The sequence below is a fragment of the Engystomops pustulosus genome, chromosome 8, assembly GCF_040894005.1.
Source record: "Engystomops pustulosus chromosome 8, aEngPut4.maternal, whole genome shotgun sequence".
NCBI classification, from domain to species: Eukaryota; Metazoa; Chordata; class Amphibia; order Anura; family Leptodactylidae; genus Engystomops; species Engystomops pustulosus.
The window spans coordinates 75,261,885-75,286,121 of NC_092418.1; the positions used below are offsets into that span (position 1 = coordinate 75,261,885).

At 39.3% G+C, this 24,237-nt stretch overlaps 1 protein-coding gene across 1 annotated transcript in view; it reads right to left on the reverse strand.

The window, feature by feature from the left end:
• Positions 1-5,149: 5,149 nt before the first annotated feature.
• The window catches only part of TSPEAR (thrombospondin type laminin G domain and EAR repeats), a 76,288-nt gene continuing 57,200 nt past the window's right edge, over positions 5,150-24,237 (reverse strand). The window contains exons 10-12 of the mRNA XM_072121275.1: positions 12,513-12,703; positions 9,835-9,936; positions 5,150-9,217 (exon numbers count right to left, since the gene is read on the reverse strand). Of these exons, the coding sequence (XP_071977376.1) occupies positions 9,064-9,217; positions 9,835-9,936; positions 12,513-12,703 (447 nt within the window). The 3' untranslated portion in view covers positions 5,150-9,063. The remainder of the gene's footprint in view (positions 9,218-9,834; positions 9,937-12,512; positions 12,704-24,237) is intronic.

Consider the following 24,237-nt stretch of genomic DNA (forward strand, 5'->3'; position numbering starts at 1 on the left):
GTGCCTAATTGAAATCAAACCCCTAATAAATTTTCCCACTTTGGTGTTTGAGGTGGATATGTGTGTCACTAAGAGCTAAACACAACGGTAGCAAGTCCCCCTGCAAATTCCTCACAATATGGTACTAGCTGCAAATAAAAAAAAAAAAAGGATAACGTTATTGTAGCCCTAAGAAGGGCTGTTGGGTTCTTTTAGAATCACTCCTGCCTAACACTATTCTAATAGAACACCCTAACGCTTTCCCTGACCAGCAGCAGCTCTCTCCCTAGCGGCATCCAGACACAGAATGATCCGAGCAGCGCGGGCAGCGGCTAGTCTATCCCAGGGTCACCTGATCTGGCCAGCCAACCACTGCTATCGACGTGTAAGGGTACCACGTCATGCTGGGTGGAGTGCAGAGTCTCCTGGCTTGTGATTGGCTCTGTTTCTGGCCGCCAAAAAGCAAAACGGCGGGAGCTGCCATTTTCTCGAGCGGGCGAAGTATTCGTCCGAGCAACGAGCAGTTTCGAGTACGCTAATGCTCGAACGAGCATCAAGCTCGGACGAGTATGTTCGCTCATCTCTAATAAAGTCCTTCTAATGGAAATGAAACATATTTTTTTTCAAAAAATGTCCTGTGCTTTATTTATTAGTAACTTTAGTATGTAGATTCAATCTGCCAGCAAATTTTTAAGTTTTGACTCAGAAGAGTATATTTTGACATGAAAGCAGCAATCTCCCAAACGCTCCTATACTTCATGGAGTTCATTATTTGACATACGGTTGTAGATCTAGCTCTGCACAATACCTGATGGTACCATGATTTGTGAAAATCATCTTTATGATTTCTGCAAATTGGAGCTTTTAGATGTCAAAACCATTCCCCTTGTTATTGCACAACTTCCCCTCTTCTAATTTTATGGGGTTTTTTTTAGCACTTAGCACTTCTAGCGATTATTGTCAGTTAAAGGGGTTGGCCTAATATGTGTGTGTGTCTAAGATATTAAGTCATTTACCAATACACAGCTATTAAGAGTTTTGAATTGCTTTCTTGATATAAAATGGCCGCAGATGGACACATAAGATTAATAATCCTCCATGAACAATCGCCATTGCCAGGACCTTACGATAGTATTTATGCCTAGTACTGGCAGGGCGATTTATCATGGACAGATAAGTTCACATCACCTTCCATCATTTTATGGTTTTATGTCTGGCTGATGAGGTAAAATACAGGAGGCTTCACTTTACATTTTAAGAAAGTTGTGCAGCGGTATTCTAGTAATTTCAATTTACTTCTATGGGAATTACAGAAACAACAGAGTACAGTAACCTTTCCACAACTCTGACCGTAGATAGGGCACTATGTATCATCCCAGCTCCTTCTGCTCTATAACATGCTTCCTACAAATAAGACACTATAAACAATCTGTCCAGCTCCTCCTGCTCTATAACATGATGTCTGCAGACAGTGCATTATATACAATCTACTGAACACTATCTGCTCTATAACATGTCACATTTACACAGGAAACTACGTACAATTTGCTAAGCACCTCCTGCTCGATAACATGCTGTCTGCAAATAGGGATCTATGTACAATCTGCTTAGCTCATTATGCTCTATAACATTCTGCCTGCAAATAGGGATCTTTGTACAATCTGCTTAGCTCCTCCTGCTCTATAACATGCTGTCTACAGATAAACACTAAGTATAACCTCCTCAGCTTCTGCTCCACAACATGCTGCCCGCAGATAGGGCACTATGTACAGTGTGCTCAGCTTATCCTGCTCTATAGCATGCTGTCTTATTATTTTTCTTAACCACTGAAAGCTGCATACAATGTTAAATTACTATGCACAATGATAAACTTTTATTCTAAACTAACCTACCATTTGGGCAGCGAGAATGTTTTATCGGTGAATGGTCCATATTGCATCACTTGCAGTGCTGGTAAATAAAGGAATGGTCCCTCAGATGCACTGCCAGATATAAAGTGCATTTGAGGGGGAATTTTTTTTTTTCATGGTTTGACACAGAGTTCATTAGTAGTGATGATCAGGCTAGATAGAATTCAAAAAGTTTAAAAACCCTCTTTGGGTCCAGGTTACATTTATAAAGGTGCCAGCGGCATTGCTCCCCACCAGCAACAAATACTGGCGTTAACGGGGGAAGGATGAGTCTTTACCTGGTTCGGATCTATGTAACACTATTCATTATGGCAAATGAAAATCTTAGTACTACAGCATTTTTTGACATTCTATAAAATTGTTCTCTTGCCATCATGACAATGTTTGTGTATATTTGTGTGCATTTTGAAGATCTATGCCCCCGTAGCATCCAGATCCTACTGAATAAACTGGAATACCAAGGCTAAATTCACATGACCATGTGCCCGCCGTACCGTAGCACGGCAGGTACACGTCAGCGCCCGGGAGTGCTCAACCCCCGCCTCTCTCCATAGAGAAACATGGCGTAAGTGTAATGCTCTTGTTAGTGGATTTGAATCTCAAAAGCCAAATTCCAAAATTGTGAGAAAAAAATCCTTAAAGGTCAATCTTGACATTAAAGAAGTATAGGTCAGCCTTATCAAAATACTCTTGATTTGAAACACGGATGTGATATTCAGTGGTCCGCATGTAGTGTATTTTAAGTCTAGAAAAAAAATGGTGACCTTTAGAGAAGTTTTTACATCTCCAGCTAATACCAGAATGATTATAAGTTATGATGATACACATTCGGAAGATGGCCAGCAGAGAGGCATTGTAGAATCGTCAATTGATGTCCAGTGGTAAGTGGTGAAGTCTGAGAGTATTGGTAAGTGGCCGCGTGTGTAATAGCTTAGCTCTTAGGAAAGACACAGCTGGGAAATTAAGCTGTAAGTGGGCGATTTCTGTAATAAATGCCAGACAAGAGCCGTGTACTAGGACTTATTTATATGGCAGAATGCAGTCAATGTTACTACTTTTATTTGAGGAACATTTTAAAAGCTGGAACATTTGATTACAAACATTAAATTATGACAATTCGGAGTTGTAAATATGCACGCCGTGGTTAAGTAATAAAGGCCTGGATTTCTCAAACTGGCTGCGCCAGTTTTCTGTCTGCACATGAAAGAAAGATGAATTGGCCTGCAATTTGGTTAGTCACAGTTTGCGACACATTTAATACAGGGACTCAAAAAACGCTGTATATTTAAGGTGCACCTAAAAAAAGATGGTGCACACTTTGCGGGCAGTACCTTGCATCTCCTTGCCATAGGACATCATGTTACCGGTAAAGCATGCATGCAAGTTATGGTTCCAGCTTGGTGAAATAGAAGAGGAGGCCTCCAAACTCAGAAAAATAGGGGGCAGAATACAAAACTGTAATACTGTTTAGGCAACACTGCATAATACTAGTAGTGTAAATTTAATAATGAGTCCCATATATGACTGCTGGACTGTACACACCAATATATTGACTCAATTAATCATTTGTATATCTCCTACACATACTATTATAAGGAGTCACCAAGAGGTCATGCAAGCTGTAACCAACCTCCTGGAGCCCCTTCTGCCATGAACATGGGCTTCCTCTTCACAGCAAATTTCTGCCAAGACCAGGAGTCTCTCAAAAAGTAGCTGTTCTTCTAGAGCCCAGACTAGGTCTGGGTGGTAATTCATTCATGGTGATTCATTCATAAATATTACCAAGGAAGTTTTTTTGATGGCAAATAGGTTGTTTATGTCGACTTCTCTACGGTCCCATAATGGATTTTAGTTCCAATAATTTAGCAGAAATGCTGTGTGCCTGATACAGCATAAAGGACAACTGTAAAGTTATAATGATTTTACCAAATTCTCATATGTGATTCTCACTATAAAAACAAACAGAACAATGCCAATATTGTGCTGCTCACCCTTTTCTTTCCAAAGTTTTGCCACTTTCTGTACTTAAAGTGTTTGATAAAAAAGTGGGCTTGGGCGGAGACTAATGTCTTCCTGTACCTGCCCTGAAGTCGAGTCCAATTCAATCTGCCCACAGATCCCATGATGCTTTGTGTTCTCCCACAAGTAAATCCACTGAACACTGCGCAGTGTACATACAGGCAAAGCGTTTTCGTCACAGGAAATCTATCTCTTGGTAGTGGTATTTTCCAGGTTGGTTATCGGCGCCAATAACTCCGCTTTAATTGTATTTTATAAAAATTTCTATTATGAATTTTTATTTATTGAATTTGGGTACATTAATTATTGGTTCTTCTATATGCTATGTTTCGTCCAATAGATTTGTATATATTTGTAATTATCCATGATATTGTATATGTACATATATAAGCTTTAACAAGTTAGAAAATTTTATGAATGAACTCCGCTACTACAATGTTTATGTTTACATCCCTGACGCCATAGTGACATACCGCATCTCGCGCCAACAATGACAACTTATAAACCCCGTGTGTTACTAGACATTTTTAAAGCTATATGTAACTGAAGAAGAGCCTAGTACAGGCTCGAAACGCATTTTACACAAGCTAATTAATAAAGGAATCGAAAGACCATCACTGTTATTGGAGCCGATAACCAACCTGGAAAATACCACTACCAAGAGCATGAGGTAAAGAGAGATACAGAGAAAGTTCTGCAGAATCCCAGACTGGGACAAAGGAACTGATAGGGGACAGAGGAGATCTTGTTCCTCACTATTCTGTGTAGGACACATCTGTATCCACACACAGTTGAACACACTCAGCTCTGCTACACAGAGAAAGCACAGTCACTTCCCTGTGAGTCTCTTGTGAGACCATAGATTTGTTTATCAGACAGACTACAGGGTTTGTCAGCACAGGCAGAAGAAGGAGCTACTTCAGCACTGAGATAATCTGAGGTGTATAGCAAAGAAACTGCTCGATATAGGTAAACAAACAGTGGCAAGGCAGTGATGGTTGGCAATGAAAGAGGTAAGCATAAGTTTTTCTTATTATTCATAAGTTTTTCTGTATAGTTTTTTAAAGACTGGACAACCTCTTTAAATAAAAAAGTGGAGTATTTGTCTTTGAGTGGAAGTTCTACATGTACGAAATACTGTATGGCGGATACAAAGTTGATGGAAAGATAGAGTTCAAAAGATACTTTTATTCTAATGTTTTTATTGTTAAATACATAAAAAATCTGTTGTTAATCCCAGCTGTTGCAGTGAAGAATAGCAAAATAAATACATTGATAATATTAAAATTAATACAATTTAAATATAAATTCATTGATTTACATATTATAAATATAACAATAAACATAATATCTAAAAGTAGCTTAGAGCAGTAAGTCACTTCAATAAACAACACATTACCCATTTAAAGGGAACCAGCCACATACTTTTACCCCACTAAACTAGCAGTTCCCTCAGGTGGGTGATAGCATATTCTATCTAGCATTGCCTCCTTTATGTGAAATCTCAGGAAAAAAATCTCCTCCAAAGTCTTGTGAAATTTAGCTTATTTTCCCAGATATAAGTTAGGCTCAGAGCCTGAAGGGGTCATTAATTTAGATGCCTATATCGTCAGCATCCACAGCAGCTAGAACCATGGTTCTGATATTGTAGTAAAGACATCGGATTAAAGATAAGAATTTGATCTTTCAAACCACAACTGACCTGTGAGCTACAGAACCAGAGATAAAGGCAGTTAAGGAAAAACTGTGGAATTGGATGTTTATCTGCAGCTCACATTTCCAACTATGTCTTTACCTGTCCATTTCTCTGGTTCCCTACATTATGGCACCACAAAAGAAAATTATTTTCTTTAGTCTGACACAAGAACCATGGTTTTAGCTTCAACAGACCCAAAGATATAAGCCTCTAAAGTGACACTCCTTAGACTGATTCATCTCTGGCAAAGGCTGACTCTTTTCTGCTCAGTGTCACATGACTCCGGGGGTGTTTTTTTTTATAGGTGAACAGTAGTGCCCCATTTAACGGTACTGCTAGTTTAGTGAGGTAAAATAGGTGACAGGTTACATTTAAGACAACAAGACAATGGCACCGGTAGTAACCTTATCAGTAAATAGCATTATTCCTAATCTGTCCTGTTAAACAGAATATACATAATCTGACATCCTAGGGTTTATTCACTCCAGTTCTTAGCCCTGGAAAACAAATAACATGCCACCAAGATACAAACAGATATAGGGTAGGGTATGAAGAAACATACATAGTGTATGTAAGCCGTTGCCATGAAGACTTGTGGAAAAACCTAAAGTAGTAGAATATTTTCAGAGCTATTTCTAAAGTGTATTATTTTAAATGCATGTAACCATACTAACACTTTACTAATACTAATACTTTAAATATTTCTTTGTAGAGCTATTCCTGGTATCACCTTGAAGAATGAACCACCATGCTTTGTTTCTGAGGTCGTCCACTTGATTTGAATGAACTCTACCATTTTATGACACGACTGGGACATAACTCTCCAACTATATTTAAACCTTGTGTAAAACTAATATTGGATTTTGTGAAGGTCACCGGATTTTACTTCTCAACTTTTTAAAAGGTCAAATAGATACACTTAAGACACGACGTGAGAAAGAACTGAAATATAACTTGTGTTATGTGTGAATATGTATTCTCTGGGGGCCGAAATGACACTTTATATGTAATCTCCAATTTTTCACTGTTAGCTGTATGGTCCTAAACTAATCTACAGTATGACAGCTAAGACAGCTCTAGTGTGACACAATTGGGACCTGCTATGTTTAAACCACACGTCAAAAAATATTGCCTTTCAGAAGGTCACTGGGCCATACCTCCCAGTATTTCAGAAGGTCACAAAGGGATACATAGGACTTGATGTAATAAAGACCCAAGACTTACTCTACGCAGCTTCAAAGCACATAAAGCTAAGACACATACAAATGCAAAGCTAAACTCTACATAGCTTATTATTCAATTTACTGTAGCTCCTATCCAACTAATATGAGAAAATGTTCATGAGGTGCAATGGAGTGGAAGAACTTGAGGTTACTGGAACCCAATCCAAAAAGTTTGCCCCACAATGTGCCATTAATGATGTTGCTGCTTCCTTATCTGATCTTATGGCTTGGAACCTACCTCTAACCCCCATGACAGTGGATGTGCGTTGATCATGACTTTTTATTGAACTAATTCCGGAGACGATAGACTTGTGGCTGCACATTCCTCATAGCCATTAAATCACAAGTCTTTTGAGCGGATACGTATAATTAGGAGACCTGCTTACCTCTTCTGAATAATGCATTACTGGGGAATTTTAAACAAGGATGACTAAGTGGATTCAGATAACATCACTGGCTTAGAAGAGGAGCATATAATTATCCAACATGCCTTTTTGTTGGAGTTTGACCCAAAATCAAACTTCAAAACCTGTTCTTGCTATAATATTAGCTTATTCTGCAATGGGCCTATAGAAACGTGCTCATATAGTACTTTAAATGGTTCACTTTCATTGTAGTTTTGGGGTTTTTTAAGGACTAAATTGAGTGGGCATCTTAAAGAAAAAACATTGAAAATTGAAAGTAATATTTATCTAAAGTTAGATGCTAGATATTGAGTGGAGCTCTGATAACTTAAAGGATTTATCAGCTAATAATTTCTATTGTTTACTTCATTACACTTTCTGCCTTAATTCTTCACTGTTTTCTAGATCTCTGCTTGCTGTCATTCCACAGAAACTTCATTGTTTACTTCCTGTGTATAGACACCAGAATTGTATAACTTTTCATTACACAAACAATGCCAATTAAAGGAACCCTACGATGAGGAATCTACCACCAAGTAGATATGATGGTAGATTCCTCCTGCCTGCCTCTGCCCTAATCTGTAATTTACTAATCCTGGAACCTAGCCTAAACATTATTTTAGTAATATGTAAATTAATTGCAGAACCACTGTTCCATTGTAATGGGGAACAATGCACCTTCATCCTCATGAATGCTGGGGATCCCATTCATCTTACCTATCTGATTGTTATCCACTATCCTCTGGATAAATCATTATGTGTATTTCCAGAATATCATATTCTCGTACGTTGTGATCCATAGAAAGTTGTTGCCATTGTTATGACCTGTAATACTGAAACAGTGGGCTCCAACTGATATGAATAGGACTAGTAGAATTTGTATAAAACTGTTTAAGAGGTATTCCGATCTGGGCATTGACATTTAATTTAATTCATCTACCAGGTGCCTCAATAATGCATGTGTGGCCACTGCTGCCAGGGTGCAGGAGTGGTTGTATCCAAGTACATTAGGGCCACATCTATAGGAAATCACACAGGTAATTTTTTTCAATAACATCCAATTGTATGTAAGGAATTGTATTTGTATAGCAGATGAAGTAAACTGAATGCCTAGATGGGAATACCACTTTATGTTATGTAACCATTAAGTGGTCCATTCAGCAGCTAACAACAGTAGTCATAGTATATCAGCCAATACATTCTTTTGAACTATATGGTACTTTTTTATGCCTATGATTTGTTAAGGAAGCATACAAAGGTTTGTTTTCTGTATTTCATTTCCAATAGAAAAAATGTAGCATGTTCCTAAAGATGCAGTATTAGCAATAGGGCTGTTATATACGTATATATGGAGCACCATATAATCTGAATGGCAGATCATGGCAGTTTGAAGCTTTCAACCAAAGCAACTACCCATAGTTCAGTCTTGGATTTCTTCTACTTGTTCCACAGTTAAAAAAAAATACAAGATTCTGATATATTGTTGGTCTGTGAACATACCATTATGATTAGTACACAAAGGAATGCAGCAAAATTAGCAGAAGTTATATTGTTCATTGTTTGCATTTAGCTATTGACTTCTGCACGCCCATTTAGTAGTTCATGTGTGATCAAAGTCTTACAATTTAATGTACACAAAGGTGTCATAACCCTGCCGTAGATTTCCAGGCTTTTATACACACTTCCTCCAATATTTAGTGGTAATGCTCCTCACATTCTAGAGGTTTGTTCGATATGTAGTTGATGGGGTCGATGGGTTGGAAGAGCAATATAAACTGCTCTTCCAACCCTGTTCTTCAAAACAGACTGAACTATTGTAGCTTTCCATGTATTCATAGAGTCCTCAGCTTTAGTACCCTTGCAGTTGGTTCCTTGGCACTGGAGTACATTATATAGGAGCCATTGTTGGTTTTAAATGCTTCCCAATCTCGACAGCCATAGGTAGGCAAGTAGTGGACAGCCACAAATCCCTCATAGCCCTGCCACCTGGAAATAAAGAAATGGGAATTAATTCTTGTGGTAATAAGCATTGTAATAACATGCCCACTATGTAATGACCATTGCTTGAATGGCCACACAGTTTTCTCGTCCAATTACTGGACACAATGTAATATAATCAAATTGTGGTAAACAGGTAATATTGTAGCTGCAAAATGGGATTTCCACAAGGTTCTTCAAAAATGAACATTCTTATAGGATTACATTTGATGGGTGTGTTTACAGTATTGTAACTTGGTGCACCTCCTTTAAATACTTAGGTTGGTCAGATACTTTAGATGAATGTTGGCCCATCCTATTGTTTTACTGGACTAGCAAACTAGGTTCTTCTGACTCTACTCCCAAATGTGGATGATAGGGGAGATAATTATTGGGCAGCTGGATTTCAACTGTCCCATCCATTTCTTCCAAATTTTGGCTAGGCTGAGTGTGCCTAGCTGTCCAACAAGCACATTCACCCTACAGTTATGGGGCTTTTCAACAGTGCAGAAGATCTGGTTATCTCTTCATATAAGGTTGGTGGCACTACCAAACAGAGAAGTCGGGGAGTCAACAGATGATACTTATTCAATAATACTTTAACTGGAGTTCATAACTTTGCTTACCTGTAAATAACACTGTTGACAGAGAATGAATTACCATCGTAAGAATTGGCCACCACAAGGAAATAGTCTTCGCCAACTGTGAAAAACTCCCAGTCAACAGCACTGAAAAAAGAGCAGATCTATTTATGGTACAAGATACAACAGGCAGCAGCGGTGGATAGTTCAATAGAGAAGACAGATAAGGCAATAAAAGGGAGAAGATTACACACGAAAAAAAACTCAAAGGAAATCTACCAAATCTATCAAAATCAAGTATGCATAAACCAGGACACTTACTCATATATGCATGCACTGTGACTGTGGTAATCTTCTTATATTTGTCATCCATGGCCTCCTTCCTTCTAAAATAAAATAATGCTAATGAGCCGGAAGGTGTACTGGTGTCCCTTTGCACCTCCATGCTTCAGATTCACAGCATGGTACTGTGTACAAGGAGCACTTCCCCTTCCAACTGTGTGCTGAAACTTCCTCTGCTACATCAGGCAGAGGGAGGGGGAAGTGACGAGCAGGAGTCACATGAGTGAGACAGTGTGACAGCCTGTGAAGCTGCAGTACAGAGTGGCTCTGTGAACTGCCCAAGTAGCCTTTTAGACTCATTAGTATAATTTTAAATATTGATTTTAGAAACAAACACCTTTGAGGAGGTTCACCAAAAATATAACATTCCTAAAGGCGAATTCCTCAGTTATAAAAAAATAGAATCATACTTAAAATCAGTGCAGGGAATAAATATAAAGGGGGAATTTCAATAGCATTCAAATAACAAACTAACCTATATGCTAAAGTGGGAACTGGACATAGGGAAGACTTTCCCTTTAAAAGTTTGGCTTTCTTCATTAAACAAAGTACTAAAAAGCCTAAACTGTCTGAATCACACCTAAGGTTGTTATAAGATTATTTCAAGATGGTATTTGGCCCCTAACAGGCTAGCAAATATTTATGATAACTATTTCAGCTTATGCTGGAGAGGGTGTGGAGAATCAGCTGCTTTTCTCCATTTATTATGGAGCTGACCATCTATTAAAAGTTTCTGGAGGCAGATAGCAAGCTTGTTTGAAGGACTCTGTAAAAAGAAGCTGCCCATTGTCCCTGAGCTGCTACTCCTTAATATTGGGGAGGAAAACATTTTTATAGATAAGAAACACAGGGAAATTTTCTTTAGGCTGTGTGCAACAGCCAGAACGGAAATTTTAAGGAAATGGAAAAGCGACAGCATACCCTCGATTGAAGATGTTATTTTGGGGATGAATAAACTAAAAGAATGTGAATTTTTTTATGTGCAATGGTGACGTAATAAGTAAAAAGATGCCATTAAAATGCTGGGATTTATGGTCTAGACATCTGTGACGAGGCTGTTCTAAACACTAGAGGAACATTTTATAGACCCTTTTTCTTTTTTTCTCAGCTCTTTTCTTTTTTTTTTCTTTTTTTATATTGCAGTCTTAAAGTATTGATTGACTTGTATGAAATATGTTTTTTTTCTTCTTTACACGTGATTTCTTCTGTTTTGTAAATAGAAATATAAATAAAATTTAAAAGGAAAAAAACATAAGAAGATCACCACAGTCACAGTCACTATGAGTAAGTGTCCCTTGTTTATTATGATATATTTCCTTTAAAATGGGTTAAAATTTAGCCAAGAGTATAATATCAGGCTTCTGGATGAGGGATTTATGTTTCTGGCCTGTGCGGTGCAGGGTGCATGTATTGTGTGAAGCCCAGCCATACTCTAAAGCCACTAGGACAGTGATGGCGAACCTTTTAGAGACCGAGTGCCCAGACTACAACAAAGACCCGCTTATCGCAAAGTGCCAACACAGAAATGTAATTTGTCAGTTTTCATTCATACCAGCACTCTGAGGACACCAATAAAGCAGAAAATAGTCCCAGGTCGAGCTGTCACTTTAAAATAGCTCTGTGCACAGCAAGTCCTGGGCTGTCTGGGACTACAGGAATATAACTGGAGTCATCTCTAGTGATGGCCTGAGTGCCCACAGAAAGGGCTCCGAGTGCCACCTCTGGCACCAGTGCCATAGGTTAGCCATCACTGCACTAGGATATAATGGTGGTCCCTAAATCCCCAGATTAGAAACAGACTTATATTCCACATATTGGTTCATCTACCTACTAGGAAAGGCTATGATGAACAACTACTACTGAACACATTGGAAAGGCATAAAAGGGTCTTCAATTAATAGGGGCATCACAGGATGTCCTGAGCGGGAAGTTTTCACCTAGAAACATGCTTTTGGTGGCATATTCAAGAAATAAATACATTTTCCTACATCTGACATCAATCAACATAACACAGTTTGTTCCGTAATTTTAGTAATGAAAGCTATTTACTAGCACTTGTCATGGTAAAATCACCCATGTAAACCAAATATTGGAATGTGAGGTAGTGTGGAAATTGGATATTAAATATAACATTCCATGTCAGACTAATTTCTGACAGGCACAAACCCTTTACGATAATCCTAGAACCAAGAGCGTAACAGATCGCCAGGCTGACACCACTTGAAACATCGCTCATTATACATAATAATTTAACAATCCAGTATGGAGCAACCAACAAACAATGGATAACGTGACATTCCCAAAAGAAATTGGATTAAAGGGGATTCCCACTAAGCTGGGAACCAATGTGAGTGGCTTATGTAGCCCAAACAGAATATTACCTGTAAGTAAGGATATCTTGGTACTTGAGAAACAGTTGTGCAGTGATGTTTAGCTCATAAATGGTGGAGACAATGGCGTATTCTTCCGTTTTCTGCATTTTTATACCAACTGTGTAATTGTGGCTGTTTGCCACAGCCAGAAAGAATCTGTCCTTTATTCGGAAAAACTCCCAGTCTGATGCTCCAAAGGTCTGAAAAGTCATAAGAAAGATGCCTTTAGTATAGGCCACCACAGGGTATATAATAAAGGAATGACACGCTCTGGTTTTCATATCCTTCCATAATTGTACAAACCTCTTCTTTACTCCAGTGAAGTAAAGGTCTTAAAGGGAACCTGTCAGCAGGTTTTACTCCATAAAACTATTACCCTACCCTTGTAGAGTATGAAATATACATGATAGAATTCCATCTTGTATGAGAAATATCACCATTTTACCTAAAAAATCTCCTCTAAAGTCATAGATAAATAAGCAGACACAAGTCATATTTTAAAACTAAATATCTAAAGTACACCTGCACTGACAATATGTCCACTATGGTTACTGGCACCATGTATTCTGGTTATACTTTATCTGGAGAACACATCTGGCTATCCTGTCTATAGAATGTTTTCAACTGCCAATCCTTTAGCGCAGACACACAAGTCTGATGCAAACTGAAAGATGAGACCAAAAAGCATTTTTTTAGGCACTACAGAACTGAATATCTGAAATGACACTCCCCTGCAGCCTCTAAACTTGGCTCATCTCAGGAAAAATATCTCAGACTCATCTTCTCACATGACTTTGGATAAGATTTATTATAAATAAATGGGTGAGATTTCACATAGAAGAGAGAATTATTGAAAGAAGGCTGATGTTTTGATCTCCCTATATTCTGGGAGATTCTTTATTACACAGAAAAATACCTATGATTTGATGCATCAATAGAATTTCATGAACTTCATGGACTTTATAATCAGAAGCCATACGTATCAGCTGTTAAGCTGCTGGAGATAAGCTTATAATGATAAAATAGTCCTGTGGGGACTTATTTAAAGGGGTATTCCCATGAAGACAAGATTCTTAAATGTTTTCAGGATAACAAAATAACACATTCTCTAATTCACTGTTATTAACGAAAAACACAGCATTTCACGGATATAATACAAACCTGTCTCTATTAGTCCTAGTGTACACAATTTCACTTGCCCCTGGACCCGACCCTGAACCCTGAGTTTAGGGACGGGAGGACATATTGCTCTCCTGTCTGACGCTGCACTGAGCTCCTCTCTGCCTCTAGCCCCCACCCTTGCATTCCCAGACAAGCTCACACAGACACTGACTTCCTGCCGGCATACAACAGCAGCTCCGTGAGGAGAGTAACAAGCTACAGGCAGATAAGATCTTTATGCAGGGGAGGGGGAGGGAGGCATATTGTAGATCTGACAGTATGTAATGGCTGTGATAGCAGAGAGGAGAATTTCATGTGTAATACCATCTCATTGTCTCTTATCTCTGATCAATCTCATCTCTCTTTCCAAATGTCAGATACTAGTAAATGTTTAGAAGCTAAATGAAAGTGTATATAACCCTATCAAAAAGTTCAAAGACAAAGGGATGCAATAATGACCCAAGTAAACAAATCAAAACATCTTTATTAAATTGAAACAACATACATGGAATAAAAACATCTAAAAAATGTAACCCATTGAACACTGTGCTCCCGAGAGTACTGAGCAGGGCCACAGTGATGCTCCCCTCCAGACCGCCTGTAAATACTTAAGTAAAATAGTGAAAGATACAAACAAGAGAACAAGCTAACTCAAAAGGTAATAAGGGTATACACGGATCCCAAAACAGTGTATATAACCCTGTAACCCGATAATCTAAGCACATTGCCAGCACACAGAATCTCATAGCACAGAGGGATCACAAAGTGTCTGTTTACAGAATCTCTGGAATCTTACACATACCATCACTGACTTATAGGAGCTTAAACAGCAATAAACTGAATCCACATTACATGTTTCTTTTAAAATTATACCAAGGGAAATTTTAATGAGGTCCCTTAAAAAATGAAGTGTACAAATTAATGTTTACTACATATACATGCAATAAATGTGGAAGATTTTTAAACCCAGGCTCAGACGGGCCCTCATCTGGACTAGTGAATCCACTGGTTCCACTGCTGAATTCTGTTTTTGCAGGGTCCGTTGACATAGGAGGCCCCTGCCAGCATTTACAATTGTGCTCAATGTAGTCGAAATTGTCCCCTCACTGCAGCTAACACAATCAATAGCATCAGCGCCATTAAGACACATATTCTATTGACCCTGTGAGTGTAATGCGGCCAGGAACCCTTCCCATCGTCACTGAGCCTTGATGAACACGTCATCATGCAGCAGTACATCCGGCTCCTGTCAAGATGCTGAAGCGGTAAGCAGACTGATGGAGGATGTGGGAGCACAAGTGAGTCATTTTTTTTATAGCTACACTTCAGGGATCAAAGAGAGGGGCTGGGAGCCCATGATGTATAATGCAATGGGAGGAGGGGCACAGTCTTGAAAGTTCAAAAAGGTGACCCAGTATGTATAATGTACTGAAGAGGGGTGGGAGGCGCACTATAAGTAACACAATGAGGACAGGGGACAATATGGAAAATGCAATTTAGGCGGAACAGTATTAAAAATTTGTGAGGGGGACCTAGTATGAAAAATGTATTGGAGGTAGTATAAATAATGCAATAGGGGGGGGGGGCATATGAAGAATGTTACAGAAAGCAGTATAAATAAGGCAATGGGTCAAGGGCAGTATGGAAAATGTGAGAGGGTAAGGGGTTAAGTATTTAAAATGCAAAGGTGGGGGGACATTATATAAATATAAAACAATAGGCGGAGTTAAAGGGAACCACTTAGCAGGGAATACCACAGTAAACGACTATGAACTTGTGCACGTCACCCCCTCTCCTTTTTGTTCTTGTGCTGTCCCATTTTGGAGAAACTATACTTTTAATCCGTGTGGTAAGGAGCAAGATAAAGTCAGGGAAGCGGGAAACTGAACGCCAAAGTCTAACTCATTGGGGGTCATTTACTAAGGGCCCGATTCGCGTTTTCCCGACGTGTTACCCGAATATTTCCGATTTGCGCCGATTGTACCTGAACTGCCGCGGGATTTTGGCGCACGTGATCGGATTGTGGCGCATCGGCGCTGGCATGCACGCGACGGAAATCGGGGGGCGTGGCCGAACGAAAACCTGGCGTATTCAGAAAAACCGCCGCATTTAAAAACCAAAAATGTGTCGCTTGGGAAGCGCTTACCTTCACCTGGTCCAGCTCGGTGTATTCCGGCGCGTTGAGATGATTTTCAGCGAAGCACCGCCACCTGGTGGACGGCGGAGGAACTACCTTCATAAATCCCGTCCGGACCCGAATCCTGTTCAGAGAACGCACCGCTGGATCGCGAATGGGCCGGGTAAGTAAATCTGCCCCATTGTGATTGACGTCCTGTAGTCTAGCATGCATGTCATATGGAGGAATCATAAGGAAATTTGGGCAGAGATGTCAATCACAATGGAGTGGGTGCTGAGTGTCAGGCTTCTGGGGTAGTGAACCCCCTGGACCATCGCAGACGATGACACAAGCCGACGACTTGTCTGCAGTGGCAACGAAGGTTGAGGTACAAAGTTTGCAGGCAATCTCGTGGTCGAGGACAGGCAGGAGGTCAAGACAGGCGGCAAAGGTTCAGGGTCTGAGACGGAGCAGGAGGTCAGAGCTGGCAGCGGAGGAGCATAATCAGGAACAGGTCTGGGTCACAACAGGAGGTCAATACACGGGAACAGGTCACAGGAAACAGCTTTCTCTTAGGCAAAGATCCGGCTGGGACGCTGGGAGAACCCGGCTTTTAAGCAATACCCGGAAGTTGCCAGCGCCAATCAGCGTTGCGCTGGCCTTTTAAATTTACTAGTGCTGGGATGCGTGGGCAGGAGCGTGGAAAGGTGAGTGACAATGGGGAGAGTGGGCGCCATGAAGAGGGGCCTGTTTAGTCACCTCCATGACTTTATCAGGCTCATTTCCACATGCTGCTAACCATTCTGGAAAAGCATTTGAAAACAGGATTACTGTTGTAATCTTTTCTGACAAGACCCTTTAATAATTAGGGGGCTCTATATAATAATATGAGGAAACTTTATGGAAATGTATAATTGGAGGCACGTTGTATAAATGTATAATATACAAAAAGTTATAAGGATATTTTGTATAATATAATTAAAAAAATGATTTCATTAAAGACCATATCTTATGTACTCAATTGGGGGAGGCACAATATTTAATTTAATAGGAGAATTAGTATTGTTTATTCAGGGCCTGTAGAATAGTAACATAATGGGGAGTTGCAATGTAATTTTTGACATATGCAGGGGGCACAGAGCATTTTTTAGGGGATATATTTGATACATTGGGGGACATGGTGTGATCAATTTTGTTTTGGGGGGGAAATATTTTTTAGGAGCACAGTGTGGGACATTTCTGTTATCCAGGGGACACCACTACACTGTAAGTAATTGTGGTATTTGTAGTGGCACTGTGGGGGGGATATGCTTCCGGGAGTTGAAGAAGATGGTGTGAATTTCTAAAGCCATCAGTCATGGCGCTTCTGGACACACAGGAGATGAAATGCACCTGTGAGGTACTAGAGGGTGCGTGTGTCAGATCACTCACTAACCTTCTAGTGTGAGACATCTCTTTGCATGTGTAGTGCTTTATCCATAGATTGAGTGAGACAAGTCTGACTTATCAAGATTTTGTAATTGGTAAACCAAAGCCCATCCACCAGAAGGAGTCCAAGAAACCAGGGATTATGAGCTGTGCACTGGGAGAGAGGGAAGGATAAAAGCATTACTTTATTATCTCACCGCTTCCCCCATCAGTGCCTAGACATTCCCTGATCCCTAACTCAAGCGATATAGGTAATATTTCTATGTAGAAGTACAGTGAACCCACAGAATCGATTTCACTGGTTGGCACCAGGCACCCCAGTCCAACCCTGTTTGAACCTTTTACTTTTCAAATAATTCTGGGATGTGGCCATTTTCCATACATTTAATTATAATATACGCACCATTATGCAGTCTATTTAAAGTCATACTAGTATTATAAAGTATGGTAAAATATAACTCATTAATGTCATCTAAGATATCCACAGAAAGTCCTACATGAAGTTATCCTCATGATTCAAGCCCTGTACTAGATCAGGGTATAATAGAGGACCAAGATCCTAAACACAATGATTCCCTTTCAATCAAGTATTTCCATCAAAAAATACAAAAACAAAACAAAAAACAAAACAAAAAAGGCAGTCAAGTTCTTAAAATGACCTTTGTCTAGAAAAAGACCTCGACAATGTACTAAATAAAGAGACCAGGGAGGTTGAATGATTGGTCAATGTGATTTGTGAATTTATCAGTGAGTCTGCGATCCTGAAATTCTGCCTCCGGTTTGATTGTTGGGATAATAGTAACCATTTCATATTTATATGAATTAAATCATTTCTATTATTTTATGTTGCTCGTACACTATATAATTGGTTTTTACAATATGATGCTGGGTGATCTGCATACCATTTTGCGACTCTCTTTTCTGGGACACATGATCGGATATCGCCAGGGCCGCCATCCGGGAAGTGGGGGTTAGTGTGACTGTGTTCAGGGGGCCCCAAGGAGAAGGGGCACCAATTCACAGAAAACCCTCTTCCGTTCCAGGGTCCAGGGATCTCTATGTGCACACGGGGCTGGGATTATCATTCAGTGGGGAGTTAGAGCCCACAAAATTTTCCATTCACTGGCCCCAAGTGGTGATCCGATTCTTTTAGGAATGTTATTATATTAGCTATCAATGTACTGGTTACAATATGTATTTGTATATGCTGTTATTCTTATTGACATTGCATGATGAAGACATCCTTGAGATAGAAAAGATGTGGCATTGTCTTTGGAACAGCAGAATTCTGACACAAACCATCCTATCAGTGCAGAACCCACTTCAACTAAAGTGGAGATGCGGTTTGCATAGAATATTAGCCTATAGACATTTACATCTGACATTACCCTTCACCTTCTTACAAATGGAAGTTTGCTGCTGCCATTGAGAATGGAGTTTTCATGTAATTCTTCAGTTTACTGCAGTTTTTGATGAAGTGTTTATAATGTTGATTCTTACTGAGGACATCTTATCAGACTGTCACTCCCATCATGTTGCCTCCAGTAGACACCTGTCATAAGCCCTGCCATACACAGTGTCACAGCGAGCAGCATGGATTTCGGCTGGGTACACAGGAGGCTACATGTAATTCTTCCTGCTTTAGGCTACATGTTCCTATTTTCTGAGGTTACTGACCTGATATTTAACTATTTCAGATGCTTCGTTAATGTGATATGACAGAGTAAAGGATGTTTTATACAAAAAAAAAGGTTAAATATTTCACAAAATATAGATAAAGTATATTTATAAGATAATTGCAAGGGACTAATTGTGTAGTTGTATCATATATGTATCCAACAGAGGTCTGTAAATGGCAATGTGATGGCTGGGCAGCCCTGTGGTTTAATCTGCAGGGAGTTGTTTGTTACTATTTTGCATGTTAGCATTTTACATCTTTATATTACTTTTATGTTTTTGCATTGTATTATTTAGAAATCTATAGGCAAAAGTAATTTCTTCCAATCCATTCTACAGATGAGTCATTCAATACCTTTCATCTTGGCTAGATATATCATGTTATAGGCCATTTATAGGGCATACATTGTATTTTTCGACTTTTAAACCACCAAACTTCTTTTCAAAAGTCGAGGGTCGTCTTATATGCGGGGAGAGCGGGGCACCTTATTTAAGCAAGATTCAATAAGGTTCCCCTGCAGCAAACACCCACCCTAATATTGATCGTGGGTGTTAACTCTTTCATTGGCTTTGCTGGTATGGGCTAGTCAGTAGTGCTGTATAGGGACAGGGTAAGTACAAAACTCACCTTTCCCTGCTCCCTGAAAGAAGTGGCCGCTGTCTTCTTTACTGCTGTTAATGACAGCTGTAAAAGCTGGCTCTGAAGCCGGCAGACGTGATGATGTCTTCATGTCGGCCAGCTTCAGAGCCGGTGCGTACAGCCGTCGTTCACAGCAGTAGAGAAGATGACGGCCACAGTGAATCTGTATACTATGAGGGGCATTCTGACAGCTGTTGGGGGCATTGTGGCTACTGAGGGGGGGGGGGGGAACCGTGGCTACTGTAGCTAAAAGGCCATACAGTCTTCAGAATGGTAGTAATGGTCATGTCAACTAATCTCGAAAAAATGACACAGTTACACAGTTCTTTACAGTGAAGTATGAAAAAGTTATTAGCGCCAGAAGATGGTGAAAATTAGGTTGCATTTTTTTATTATTACCATGTGTGCATTGGAAGAGGGGTAGTCTTATACGGCAAGTATATCCCAAACTCTTTATTTTAACTGGAAAATTTGGGGGTCGTCTTATACGCTGGAAAATATGGTCATTTCAATTTATAAAAACATTTGGTCTTTCAACACAACATTGTTTTCCAATATTTAATCATGAAGAGATATGTTATTTGATTGGCCACCCAACAGGTATTTCATTGGAGCCTTTAACCAAGTAGGAGCCTTCCATCAAGTAAAAAGTAATGGATTGCATAGCATCGATATGCTCACTCTTGAATACTGAGCTGTTTTTGTTGCTGTCTGGCACCAGATTGAAAAATAATGATCCAGTAAAAAAATTCATTTGCCAAAAGTAGAGGTTTGCAAGAGTTAACAATTACAATTTCCTTCATATCCATCCAATGGAGTTGTGCAGCGACCACACTGAGACCAAAACTGTTCTAATTCCTCATGGCAACCAATCAGAGCTCAGCTTTCAACATTCAAAAAAAGGATCACTGATTGCTTGCCTTGAGCAACTAGAACAGTTTTGCTCTCATACAATTCTGATAAATCTCCCCCTATGTTACATAACATGCTTTTTATACTTTTAAATACCAGACTTCATTATGGACTTCTATTTCCTTACATAATCCCCATATAGGTATATGATTTTAGAGAACATGCAAGACACTAGCTTTGAAGAATAATAGACTAATAGCTGTGGACCCTTCTGATTCCTATCCTGCATTTACATTTCATTGAATAGACATCTGAAGTAGTTTCAACTCATCAAGAGACCAGCCAAGCAATTACGTCTATAAAACCCTTTCTTGTGGGCATATAGCCGAGGGACTCATTAGGTACAGGCAGATATATCTACGTTTAATGTATTGTGCATGGGCAGAAGGTCAAAAGCATAACCATAACAACACAAGTCAATATGTGTTGTTACATGTGCAATACCAAATACAGGACATGAGCAGGAATGGTATAACAAAAATAATACACAGAGGTAAGTTATGTGATATATCAAATAGAAGAACGATATTCAGTTTACCCTTACTCGCAAAAAAGAATGGAAAAAAAACGGCGCAAGGAGGATACAGGTTAAAAAGATCCAAAAAAATAACCAGTAAATGTTAGTACAAAATTGATTAATCCTCCGCCTCTACGTTCATCCACTCCACATTTAGGAAAAAAGTTGCAGTACCTTTCCAACCAGAGATTTTTGGTACTCACGGGGAAAGTCCTTAGTCCATACCCAATGTCCTCAGCGTTGCATGCCTAGGGCATGAAAAATCCTCATACAGGGTAAAGTAGGCTACCTTACCCTGTATGAGGATTCAGCACTGAAGCTACAAGCTACCTTGAGAATCCCCAGGAGGGACGCCGTGCCGAGCTACCATACCCTGTATGAGGATTTTTCATGCCCTAGGCATGCAACGCTGCGGACATTGGGTATGGACTAAGGACTGTCCTCGAGAGTACCAAAAATCTCTGGTTGGAAAGGTACTGCACCTTTTTTCCTAAATGTGGAGTGGATGAACGTAGAGGCGGAGGATTAATCAATTATGTGATATATCAGCCTACAGGCGTCATATTACAGGAGGGATTATGATATAGTAGTAAGTGCTACCATTATGACTCAATGGATGTCTCCCTGGAGTTACAATTTTGAGGCTTTTTGTCCAATTCACTTCCCTTTTCACTTCATTCAACCTTCCCCGACAATCCAGATGTGGTAGACAGAATTTTTTAAAGGGGACCTTTCAGCAGAAATTGACCTAATGAATCACTACCAAACAGGTTAACACCTTCCAAACCATGTTTTATTCATGACCCAATGTGGTGGCATTGTTCAGAAAATCAACTTTGATGTGAAATGTAAATTGGTTGTATAAAGTCAAGGAGTTGCTGAGTTTAGCACTGAAGTCAAGCTCTCCTCAACTCTGAATTCTCCCTGTAATTGATGGCCCTGCATCAAGGTGCTTCAGTAACCAGCTCTCCTGAAGTCTGGTGCTTGATGTCGAACACAGGGAGAGCTTGACTTCAGTAGTAATCTTTCCGCCCCATGACAAATTTACATCTCATTCCTAATTTAATTTCCTGGATAATGCAATAACATTGGGTCTTGAATGAAACATGATCTGGAATGTGTTATTATTCTTTACAATATACTAGTAGTGATTTATTGGGACAGGTTCCCTTTAAAAAGTTGGTTGAAATTGTAGATGAAAATTGACTCCAATCCCCCAGTAATGCAGGGAAAAGCTTAGAAACCAGTTATGCCATATTTTCAAAAATTCGCTTTTTTACTAGTTTTTTTACCACCATATTATTGCATCAGAATTTTCACAAATGTAACAAAAGATGGGTGTATAGTGTCACGGTGGTCACAGAAGTGCCAGTGAGGCTACTATCTAGTTCTGTATTTCACTTGACAAACTATTAGCAGGCTAAAAATAATCCTCTGTTATATTAATAGAAGACCTCTGTACTTCTGGCTTTCTTCTGGTTATCAGTCACCCAACTTATTCAGGACACCACATCAATATAAGGTTCACATCTGCACTTGAGGATCCATTAGGAGTCTCCAATTTAGATAATTCACACACTCCAATAGAAGCCCAACTTATCTGACTTTAATCATGGGGTCTTTTGATCACCTTATGATGTCTTTTATGGCATGCCTGGTGTCCATTATGGCATCCCTGGCAGATATATCAATATCCTAAGATAAAGCTATGCTTTTTCAGATTCATTTCTTCTCTTCAGTATTATACTGACCCACAGGAACATGACAGACATATACTGTATTAGCTTTGTACAAAATTACTACTTAAAGAAAATCTACCATTTGTTTTTTATGGATTGTGAACCAAACATACCTTGAGAATGCTATAGTGACACTGATGCAAAAACATATCTTGTTTCATCCCTGAACTGAGTTGGTTTGCTCAAAAAACAATTATAAAATTCAGGACCTTGGAAAAGCTGAGTGCCTACATAAACACATTACACACAGAGCAGACAGGACTAATCAACCTGAGCTGGATGACTCATAGACAGCAACTGGGGGATGGTGCAGCGATTGATTACTTCTGCCTGTCAGGGACAATACAGTGATGGCATATTCTCGGGCTTATGCTGGGCAGGACAAGGCAGAAGAAGTACATAATTAGGGTCAAGAGAAGCCCTGGGGCAGCCACAACAACGACAGAGCCTCATTATCATTATTTTTTAATTGTTTTTTCAGCAAAACCACTTGGTTCAGGGATTAAACAAGATATGTTTCTGCATCAGTGTAGCTAAAGCATTCTCAATGTATGTTTGGTTCATAATGCATAAAAGCAAATGGTAGATCTCCCTTAAGATCTTAGTGTAAAAGATTATAAGATCTTCAGACTTCCAGTTAGAGGGCAACTATAGAGACTAGGAATGGCCATTTTTGTTACCATCAAATAATACCAATTTTAATACTGTTTTTTCCCCTGAAAGCTCCAATTGAAGTGTGTCATTTCTAGTTAAACTTTATTTAACTGAGAAGTTTTACTGCTCCACTAATCTCTTTCTGACACCCAATTAATATTGATCTCCTTAGAGTAGCTGAAGAATATATGAAGCATAGGGGACATCTTTTATTGTAAGACTCCTTGATGTAAACTGGGTTAAAATCAAGTCACATAAAGTGCTTAGTACTAGGTGTTAAGCTGTATTTATGGTAGCCCTGCTAATTCTCTAATTACAACCAATAAACTTCATAGATAGTCTGCATGTCCTATTTCTTTCTATTACTGGCAGCACATTCACTCCGGCTCATAATTGAGATGGAAGGAGATTAGACATAATTTGCATTTACAATCCTATGCTTTGCATTTGCCAAAGTGAACATAACAATAACAAGAATTAGATTGTGCGTTAAAATTGTGAATATTGCAGAATGATAGATGGTTGTTCCCCTGGTGTCCCAGTTCTGATTATAATTAAAGAGTCTGTACAGAAAAAGCCCTGTCTTAGGACGTGTGGAACACTTGGACAGATGTTTCTAAGATATATAAGAGTTAGCGCTAATGATAATAGGACAGCTCTCGTTTAAGTTCAGATTCCTCTAAATACCAAAAAAAATTACAATAAAACGGAAAACAGAGAAAACTGAAAATGAGATCATTAAATCAATATCATCACTTGTGACAGGGGGCGGTAGACGTGTTGATAAGCAGCTGTAGGATAATCCTGTCAAACTCATTTGTACAGGCACGTCATGGATTGTGATCAGTAATGCTATGAAAAGTTTAAGGATCCTGTAACACTAATAATTT